The 11,219-nt window shown below is 40.2% G+C and overlaps 1 protein-coding gene across 3 annotated transcripts in view; it reads right to left on the bottom strand.

Annotated features, from left to right (window-relative positions):
- Positions 1-59: 59 nt before the first annotated feature.
- Positions 60-11,219, bottom strand: part of LOC131527385 (E3 SUMO-protein ligase RanBP2-like) — a 33,905-nt gene continuing 22,745 nt past the window's right edge. For 2 of the 3 annotated variants that reach the window (XM_058756445.1, XM_058756448.1), the window contains 7 exons: positions 10,709-10,800; positions 8,933-10,616; positions 5,055-5,144; positions 2,376-2,521; positions 2,026-2,299; positions 1,606-1,940; positions 60-1,182 (listed from right to left, as the gene is read on the bottom strand). In XM_058756445.1, coding sequence (XP_058612428.1) covers positions 874-1,182; positions 1,606-1,940; positions 2,026-2,299; positions 2,376-2,521; positions 5,055-5,144; positions 8,933-10,616; positions 10,709-10,800 — 2,930 coding nt within the window. In that variant the 3' untranslated portion in view covers positions 60-873. The remainder of the gene's footprint in view (positions 1,183-1,605; positions 1,941-2,025; positions 2,300-2,375; positions 2,522-5,054; positions 5,145-8,932; positions 10,617-10,708; positions 10,801-11,219) is intronic. The other variant, XM_058756447.1, reaches the window with a different exon arrangement.

The following is an 11,219-nucleotide window of genomic DNA, read 5'->3' as shown; positions in this document are numbered from 1 at the left end:
TTTGGAACACAGATGATTTATCTTGTCAGATTAAATGAGGACCAGCAGTTGATGTCCATCTATTTATTTCACCAACAACACAATACAGACAACAGTTATGTGGATTGGTAAGGCATGTAATGCCACAGACATCAGACAATATCATGCAGGGGAGCTCACAGGGGGCAATATATTATTTTATTCCATAAAATATATTATTTATTTCTATTAAAACACACAAAAAGGTCTCAGAAAATGTTTAATAAAAGGCACAGTTTTATCAGTATCATGTATGTCAAATCTCTGAACTAAAAAGAAAAAGGGAGTTGAAACTATCCTTAAAGAGCACATTTACTCCACACAAATGAATAGATCACTTCTTATCTCACTGCTGGCTAGTTAGTTGTAACTTAAATGCTTGTTACCAGTGTTTTTTTTTTTTTTTAAACATTTGTCAAAACTAAAGGAGAAATAAAGCAGCTTTGCTTTTAAAATATCCATAAGCATTTCACAGCAGTTTGTTTTTGTCAATGATGACACTCTTTGAATCAATAGTGTAATGCAGATGTTTAAAATTTGCAAGCAACATGGCAGTGTCTGCATGGGACCTCATGGCAGTGAACTGCAGAAATATTACAGACATATAACAATGAAAGATTCACATTCCATCCAATTAAGCCCCTGTAAATATGAAGAAACTCTGGGGTAAACTTTTTTAATAAAGTTTTTTCTTCTTTTTTGCAAACTATGAATTTGATTGTCAACTGTGCTGTCCACTTCATTAATGCACAAAGAGGACAACAATAAAACCTCAGCATACACAAGTTCTGATTTAACAAGAGCTCGGGGGAACACAGTCTCAAACATTATGAACACTAGTTTGTGTAGAAAATCTCAAATAATCTGTCCACAGTCTGAGATGGTGATGGTTTTTGTGGGTTTCCCGTCTTTAGCGCCCAGCTCTCCGATTCTCCTCACCACATCCATGCCGTCTTTGACGAATCCAAAGGCAACGTGCTTGAAGTCCAAGTGCTCTGCTTTCTTGAGGGTGATGAAGAACTGTGAGTTGTTGGTGTCTCTGCCGCGGTTGGCCATGGACAGCAGCCCCGGCCCCGTATGCCTCACCTCGAAGCTCTCGTCCTCAAACTTCCCTCCGTAGATGGAGTTTCCTCTTGTCCCATCCTGGCTGGTGATATCACCACCCTGAGAGACAGTTTTTTAATATATAGTTTTTATTCATGTTTATTACATTTTGTTTGGTTTAAGTCATTTTAGCACTTCACCTAAAATGAAAATGGAAATTATCTGGAACCCCATAATAATGTTTTTCATACTTTCAGTTAATGTTTTTTTTAGAGTTTTAATTTTAATAATAATAATAACCCTGCTACTCAGTTGCTTTGGACACAACTATTAAAAGACATCTGTGCAGAAGAACAACTTGGGCATTATTGACAGATGTGCATTATTTATTGATTTTATAGAATTGTAATAATGATTGTTTTGACATTGAGAATTTATTTCAATGAACTGATCCAATCAAGGCATTGATGTAAATGAATAATCATGCTGTCTTTATATAGAACACATCATCAGTGAGTTTACATAATATCATTGTGTCCTCACCTGACACATGAAGTCCGGGATGATCCTGTGGAAGAGGGACCGGCGGTAACCGAAGCCCTTCTCTCCCGTACACAAAGCCCGGAAGTTCTCCGCCGTTCTGGGCACGATGTGAGCGAAGAGCTCCATGACGATTCTCCCAGTATCCTCGTTATCTATGACGATGTTGAAGAACACCACAGGGTTGGACTCTCGTGAAAGCGCCTCGGCGGCAGACATCTGAGCGGCGTCAGCCTGCGGCATGCGGCTCTGGCAGTCTGTGAACACTCGACTGAAGGACTCCGCCAGTTCTGGAGTCCTGAACTTGGCCGCCAGCTGCTCGACTTTCCCGTCTCCCTCTGTGTGTGTGAACGAACATGCAGATGTGTAGACACCAGCAGGAGAGATATGTGTATGAGGAGAGGAGTGAGACATGTACTGTACCTGAGTAGTCTGTGGCGGTCCACACCAGCGCATTAGCCGAGGTGTTCATGGGCTTGAGCTTCATGCTCTGGCTGATGATGTGGTTGGCGCAGACTTTTAGCACCTGCTTGCGTCTCATCACCAGGCGGTAGCTCTTCTTCACGGGGTGAAAGAGGATCTTAATGTTTCCCACGCCGCGCTCCTTCCACTGGTTGAGCTCACGATCCCAGCGGTACAGTTTGGCTCTTTCTTTGAACAGGATCTTCTCGTCCTCCTCACCGGACCTCACCTCCACCTGCAGGAACCACGTCAGCACACGTCACATTTCTCTAGAGACATGAAGAGCTAACAGCATCACAGCAAACGCTCACCTCAGGCAGGGACACGCTCGGCTCAAAGTGGATCTTGTCATTATGGGGCATTTCATCATCACTGCCCTCCTCTTCTGCTTCCTTAATTTGTGTCGCTGCTCTTCCAAAGACTGTGGCTCCTGCGCCTGACCACGAGAAATTACCATCTGTAGAAATAAACACGATGAAAACACTACACTGCCAATATCAATGCTGACAGCAGCAGTATGATAACATACTAGCATTATACTAATTCTTATTAATGTTGCCAATGAAGTCACACACACAAAAAAAAATTGGATTGGCTTATAAAACAGGATCTTTTCTGCAGTCTTTGAAATGTTTGTGCTCAGTCACAAGCTTTAGACAACACAGCTATACGCATCAGAAAACAGTTTTTTAGGAAAATACATTATTATGAAATGCAGAAAAGAGCAAGTCTTTGCGGAAACTGTTCATGATTCACCTTTCAAGCCATGGAATTAAAGTTGTAATTTGATTTTCTTTTCCCAAAAATGATGCTATGCATAGGTCTTTAAAAACAAACAAAAGACCCAATGATCTGCTTAAGGACAGTATTTTCAAAAGTCAGACAAAGATGAAATTAGATTAGAATCACATTGACTTGTGTGTTTTCAGACAGCATTAACAGTACTTACAGTATGCAGTACAAACAATTTTTTATTATCAGAAGACAAATACAAAGTTCTGGCATGAAACTCTAGATGGCGCAGTCCGATAGATAGACTAACTCAATCTGATATAATGACATCATTATCATGTAACACCTGATTGGTTCTCTCCTGTATCAGTAGCCAATGATCTCACTGCTCAACATTTCAATACTTGGCTAGTGCTTGCTGTAGCAGTAGCAGCGCACTTCAGAAACCCTCCACCTTCCCCAGCTCCACCTGTATAGATCTGCTACGAGGTGATTGGTGTATGTTATATGGGGGTTATTCATATGTGTTATATGTGCAGCAGCAGTATTTCTTACATGCTCACAGCAGCATGTTGTAGTTGTATTGGCAGTAGCAAGTCTCTGTACTTGCTCTGCAGCAGCAGCGTAGCAGATCTATTCCGCCAAGACCAAACACATTAACACTGTCATGTACAGGTGCATCTCAACAAATTAGAATATGGTGACATGCCAATCAGCTAAACAACTCAAAACACCTGCAAAGGTTTCCTGAGCCTTCAAAATGGTCTCTCAGTTTGGTTCACTAGGCTACACAATCATGGGGAAGACTGCTGATCTGACAGTTGTCCAGAAGACAATCATTGACACCCTTCACAAGGAGGGTAAGCCACAAACATTCATTGCCAAAGAAGCTGGCTGTTCACAGAGTGCTGTATCCAAGCATGTTAACAGAAAGTTGAATGGAAGGAAAACGTGTGGAAGAAAAAGATGCACAACCAGCCGAGAGAACCACAGCCTTATGCGGATTGTCAAGCAAAATCGATTCAAGAATTTGGCTGAACTTCACAAGGAATGGACTGAGGCTGGGGTCAAGGCATCAAGAGCCACCACACACAGACGTGTCAAGGAATTTGGCTACAGTTGTCGTATTCCTCTTGTTAAGCCACTCCTGAACCACAGACAGCGTCAGAGGCGTCTTACCTGGGCTGAGGAGAAGAACTGGACTGTTGCCCAGTGGTCCAAAGTCCTCTTTTCAGATGAGAGCAAGTTTTGTATTTCATTTGGAAACCAAGGTCCTAGAGTCTGGAGGAAGGGTGGAGAAGCTCATAGCCCAAGTTGCTTGAAGTCCAGTGTTAAGTTTCCACAGTCTGTGATGATTTGGGGTGCAATGTCATCTGCTGGTGTTGGTCCATTGTGTTTTTCGAAAACCAAAGTCACTGCACCCGTTTACCAAGAAATTTTGGTGCACTTCATGCTTCATGACCAAAAAATGCAGATGAGCTGAAGGCCACTGTCAAAGAAACCTGGGCTTCCATACCACCTCAGCAGTGCCACAAACTGATCACCTCCATGCCACGCCGAATTGAGGCAGTAATTAAAGCAAAAGGAGCCCCTACCAAGTATTGAGTACATATACAGTACATGAACATACTTTCCAGAAGGCCAACAATTCACTAAAAATGTTTGTTTTATTGGTCTTATGAAGTATTCAAATTTGTTGAGATAGTGAATTGGTGGGTTTTTGTTAAATGTGAGCCAAAATCATCACAATTAAAAGAACCAAAGACTTAAACTACTTCAGTCTGTGTGCACTGAATTTATTTAATACACGAGTTTCACAATTTGAGTTGAATTACTGAAATAAATGAACTTTTCCACGACATTCTAATTCAATGAGATGCACCATGTATATTACCACCACAGAATAAATAAAGTGTTGTATAAAGTGTCACAAGTGTTCTGAAGGAATGAAAAATAAATCAAAATTTAATGTATTATTTAGTGTTAATATTGACTTCAGCCCTCATAAGCAGCAGTTCTCTTTTGTGCTTTGGTTCAGGTGACAGAATGTAAATCTTGCATAAAGACATACTGACTTTGTAATCGTAACAGTGAAAAACTTAAATGATTGCTCAGCAAAGACTCCGTAGAAAGACTTGTGAACCGGATCGCACTGTTTAATATGAGAAATCAAACAAATGACCTTCGAGCTGCTTCTGTCTAATGAATCAGACAGGTAAAATGGGAAACACTGGTGAACAGGTAAAGACAGCACTCACCTTTTTTACCAAATGCAAATTCTGATGAAAGCTTTGCCAATTCTGAAAATGACAACCCATCAGCAGATGCAAATCCAAAAGACAGACCTGCTGGAGGAAAGAAAACACACGTCATGCGCTTAACAACATTCAGCAGGCAAATGATGACTGACAGCTTGAATGAGTGTCACTGAACTTCACTCTCTGAGCCCGATCCTCGCTCACAGGTCATATGCTTGATTAAAAATTAGAGTCACAATATTTGCCCATTGATTTTTTGTTTGTTATCTTGCATTGGTGACAAGCATAGGCAAACTTTCATGACTGCAGGCGCCAGATTTCAAGAGCTTAAATCCCCCACTCAGGGCTTTTCTCTTAAATCAATGTGGCTTACTTAATCTTCCTAACCTGGTAACCATTCACATGCACTCTGATGCTGATCAACTGAAAACACAAGAAAACATCTAAGTTGGAGTTCAGTACTTCCTCACTGTGCTAATAAATGTGATAGCATTTGTGACAGCGTTTTACCGAAGGATGAAAAATTAAAGGAAAACAAGTTTCATGGTCTAAAATGCATCACCTGCCTGGGCCGGCCCAAGCCCTAAGCAGAATTTTATTTGGGGGCCCCTCGGTGCCGCCAAAATGACTGGTTATTGTCAAAGCTTGATTATTCCCACACTATAAATCTAACACACATTATCAGCTTTGTTTGTTGTAGCTGTGTTGCTTAAATCATACCATTGTGTGCCTGGCATGTTTTCACCCTTCTGTGATTTTTATTTGTAACAACTGCAGACTTACAAGAGTGGTCAGGTGTTAATTTGCACTTTAGCATTCAAAGTCTTAACGTATTAAGTGACATACTTAATGTGGTGCGCTGAAAAGTAGGCCTAACTAAATAAACTAGCAGACAATGCATTTACAGAACAGAATGTTATTTTAACAACATAAATATTAATCGAAGTTGTACTTTTATTACAAGTCATATTTTTTTATAATAAATATTAAACACAGCAGAGAGCATCTGTACATGTAAAACAACTCTTAATCTATATCTGGCTAATTGAGGCATAATGATATTGGAATATAATAGCAAAGACAAGCTAAGGTAAATAATGTTATGCTGTTATCAGTTTATGAAACAGAAGCTTATTTTTATTACAAAAATATATACCCAGGAAAATTATTTTTACGCAGAAGAGAAGACAACAACTTTCATCTAAAACCAAGTAAAATGTTATATTATAATATATTAAGAAGTCTATTTGCTGACGTTCTGATGTTCAAACATGAACTTCCCTAAAACAAAAAGATACCCCACCTAGGCTGTGCTAATTAACTGGGGTGTGTGTGTGTGTGTGTGTGTGTGTGGGGGTCTGATCTGATATGGGGTGCGTTTCCCAAAAGCAACTATGGTCGCAAGTTCTGTCTTAGCTAAAGAAGGATTTGAGAAACGCACCCCTGATTTGTGCCACACAACCCCCATGTTGAATTTGTGCCCCCTCCACCCCAAAACGAGACTGGCACTGAGCCAGAGAGACGAGCTCAGAGAAAAAAAGACAAAAGAAAGACGCACTCAGTGCTTTTCATATTTCATAACCGTTCCGTGTTTTCAACCGAATAAAGTTTATTTTAGGTTTCAGACACTTAACTGCAGTTTAATTAAGTTAAAAATACATTTAGTTTGTTAAATAGGCTGCACACTGATTTCTATGGAAAGTGGCAATAAATAATCCTTTCAATTAATGGAGGACATGTTTTATTCCTGTCAAATACACATTGTGTAGGTTACTATAAAGTTTACTCTGTTTTTCTCCCAACTAACTGGCCACTTACTTTCATGTGTTTTGGGAGAAATATGTGAATTTATGTGATGTTAATCCGACAGATTCACACGGCAGCGTCCAGCAAATATTATCAACATCATTATTGTGCCTGCATGACACGCCGCTATAGAAATAATAAAATGATATAGATTATTTAATTATTTAATATTGAGCTTTTGTATAATTACCACTGTCCATTGACATAATATATCACGATTTAAAATAAAATAAACATGTAGGCTACTCTTGGGGGCCCTCTAGTAGCCACGGGGGCCCTAAGCAGCCGCATAGTTCGCTTATGCCTTGGGCCGGTGTACCGACGAAACATGCTACTTATCAGATTGTGCTACCAAAAATATATTTGCATTGTTTTAAGGGTAAGATTAGGTATGGGTGGGTAGGTTTAGGGTAGGGTTAGTTATGGACATTACAAAAGCCTCAAACCACATGAATAAGATGCTAGTAGCACAATCTGATGGGTAGTATTTTTCGCTATCGATTTGTGCTACCTATCTGTTTAATGGGAGGTAGCAAAATCTAAGCGGGTGGCACAAATTGTCAGAACACTGGCTCTGCATGTAACATTGCATGATAAAAATATTTAACATTTTTTAAGTATATTAATTTTAAAAAATATCACAAGAAACAGCTGCAGTATTATAAGAAAAATCATTATTGTTGATTGCTCTTGATATTGTGATGATGATTATTGGTGATTAATGGAATATGCTAAGGAACATTTTTGTGTGGAGGAAGCGGCACGTCTTATTCTTAACATTCTGAAAATTACGAGAGAGCAGAACTCATTAAGTGAGTGCACACACTGAACAAAAGTCAGTAGCACTTTATTTTACAGTATGTGTACTTCCCTGGTACATACATGATAAATATGAGTGGTAACACAAGGTACTTACCTGAAGTGTATGTACATGGTAACAAATAAGAAACACGGCTATACTTAACAGTCACACATGCATGGTCATTAGTTTGTACATAAAGACAAGTGTGGGTAAGAACGGTCACTTACAGGTAGTGCCTGTACATGTAACTAATTAGATACTTTACTGTACTTACTAATGTATATACATGATAAATATGTAGTACTTAAGGACAAGTGGGTACAAACAGGCACATCCTTACAGTATCCGTATATGGTAACTAATATGGTCCTCTTTTTATAGGTAAGGTTAGGACTAACCAAGCATACCGTATAAACCAAGTACAGTATGTGTCTTGTTACCACATAATACCACATGTTTCCGTAGTTGGTACATATTTACCATGTATATACAATTAGTAATTGTGGCGAGTGTGGCAGGGCCGGTGGAGTTCATGATAATGAGCGACACCTGCGCCACTCACCGGTCTCGAGTCCCACGGAGGAGATCCGGAAGGATAAAAGGAGGATTGACGACAGTGGAAGACGAGAGAGGACCAGGCCTGGACTTTTTATTTGTGTTTTGTGTGCGGCAGTCATCCGTGAGGGGCTGCTGCTTTACTTTTATGTTTGTTTATTTTATTATTAAAGTGGTTTAAATGTTCACCGGTTCCCGCCTCCTTCTTCCCGATCTACGAACTGTGTTACAGTAATATAGTAATGTGTCTTATTAGTTACCATATACTGACAATACCTGTAAGTGACCATTACACACACTTGTTTGTAAGTACTACATATTTACCACGTATATACCAAGTACAATATGTGTCTTATTACCACATGATACCACATTTTTCCATAGGTGCTACACATTTACCATGTACATATCATTAATATGTAAAGTAATGTCTTATTAGTTACCATGTACGGGCACTACCTGTAAGTGACCGTTCTTACCCACACTTGTCTGTATGTACAAACTAATGACCATGCATGTATGACTGTTAAGTATAGCTGTGTTTCTTATTTGTTACCATGTACATACACTTCAGGTAAGTACCTTATGTTACCACTCATTTGCCTGTAGGTACAAGATATTTCTCTGTCCCAACAACCGGGCATCAAGCGAATCTCATTGATGAGCTCTGATTACGTGACTAGTCTTTGAGATGGATTTCACTACAGTGACCTACCATCATCAGATGCTCCATCAGCTCGTAAATCGTAAATCTCCTCGGTTTTATACATTTCATCATCTTGATCGTCGGAGATGTCAGTCCTGGAGCCAGAATGAAACCCTGCAATGAGCTTCTCACCAGCCCCTGCAAAGCTTTTGAAAGCGGGATCCTTCTGGCCAAACTGAAAACTACCACGTGACTTTGCCAAGTCAGCGAAACTAAAGGTGTTAGGTTTACCATTATAGTGACTATCAGCATCTGCAGACTCATCTGAGGAACTTGGGGCTGCCTCTATTTCTTTTTCTTTGTGAAGCTCAGCAATATTTTTCAGGAGGTCAGATGCAGATCCATTTTGTGAATGTTTGTCTGATGGTTTTGCCTCAGATCCTGCAATGCCAAACTTAAATTCGCTAACAGGCCCCGGCATCAAAAATGAAAAACTGCATGATGACTTTTCAGCCCCAATTGTGGAGGACTCAAACTTGAAGTCTTCTGAGGATGCTTTATCCTTACTTGTACTGAACTGAAAAGCAGTGCTTTGACTGAAACTGGAGGTAAAAGAGGAACTTGATGGTGCAGCAGAGGTCTTGTTTTTCATATCTAGGTTTGCTGTCTGACATGAAACACAATGGCTAGATGTAGCTTCATTTCTCACTAGGCATAAGTCACAGTCCCACTGACCCTCTTTCTTGGCAAACAGAACACCAAATCCAGTGCCAAATGGGACTGCTGGAACTGTTGTCTTGTGTTTTTGTGCATCAGTCTGAACTGTTTTCTTATTTGCCTGAGCTCCGAAGCCAGCAGATGTCACCACAGCATCCTTCGATCCAAACTTAAAAGAAACTGGTAATTGAAATCCAGTTGTGAAGCCCTTCAAGCTGATATCAGTGCTGGCAGTGTTCTTAGTGGAATCTCCAGAAGGTCCAAAGGAAAACCATTTGGCAGGAGAAGCCACAGGGCCAGAGCCTTTGGGCTCCTCTACAGGTTTCACCTTTGCTGTAGAAGGAGCTGCACCGCTGCATGCCACACATACAGCAGACGTGGAAGCATTTCTTACGCAGCAAACATCGCAGTCCCATTCACCCTCCTTCTTGGAAAACAGAGTTTTGAGATCCACTTCTTTGAATGAAACCTGAGGCTTTGGAGTTTCAAATCTCTTTTCAATCTGTTGGCCTTGTGGGGATTCTGAAAGGAACTTTTGAACCTCCTCAAATTTGACTTTAAACAGTGCTGCCTCATCAGCTGTTTTAAAACGAATGGCCAACTGCTCAGTCCTCGGTATTTCACCTGCACAATCCATAGCGTACCACATCCAGGATTTGTCAGATCCAGCATCTGGTTTGAGGGCCATGTTGGAAGTGATATAGTGATTAGCGCAGATTTTCAGATCCTGCTCCCTCCTCATAAACAAACAAACTTTCCCAGAGGTTTTGTGTTTCAGGATTTTGATACGGCCAATGCCTCTGTCTTTCCAGTCTTTAGTGTCCGAGTCAAATCGGAAGAGTTTTGCTCTCTTGCAAAACATCTCCTCTTCATCCTCCTCACCGGATTTCACATCAACCTTATCAGGTAGAGGCACAATAGATTCAAAATGAAGTCCATCCTCATCCTCTTCCACATAAGGTGGGGTGTGTGTTGTTTGTGGGTAGGGATACATATGTTGCTTTGGAGGAAGACAATTCATCCCAAATACTGGGCCCTGCAGAGGTAAACAAATGATAATTTATTGATTCTCTGTCCCTTCACCGTAAGGTGGAAAATATTGTGTTTACATGAAAATACCTCCACTACCTTTGTTGGTGTAACATTCGCAGCAGTATGTAGAGGATGTGAATAATCTGCTGGAGACTGGTTGTAGTACACAGAGGGACCTGTAGTAGCAACTGAGACAAATGGTCTGTTTTTAAGCATGTCTTAACTATTGTATACACAAGTGTATACACAATCAGCATTACCATTTTACCCAATAATATTTTAAAGGGGACCTATTATGCTCTTTTTTACAAGATGTAAAATAAATCTCTGATATCCCCAGAGTGTGTATGTGAAGGTTTAGCTCAAAATACCTGACAGATAATTTTTTTTATAGCTTGTTAAAATTGCCACTTTTAGGGTATGAGCCAAAACGCGCTGAATTTGAGTATACTGCTTTAAATGCAAATGAGCTGGTGCTCCCTGAGAAGAGGGCGGAGCTTCAAGAGCTCAAGCAATAGCAGTGCTAGCCTTTGCAAATAAACATTCCACTATTAGTACAAGCCTGTTATCTTTACAGAAAACGTGCTCTGTTTAAAAGCCAGTCATC

Source organism: Onychostoma macrolepis, chromosome 20, assembly GCF_012432095.1.
Source record: "Onychostoma macrolepis isolate SWU-2019 chromosome 20, ASM1243209v1, whole genome shotgun sequence".
Classification (NCBI taxonomy): Eukaryota; Metazoa; Chordata; class Actinopteri; order Cypriniformes; family Cyprinidae; genus Onychostoma; species Onychostoma macrolepis.
This window is presented reverse-complemented; position numbering and strand designations above follow the sequence as displayed.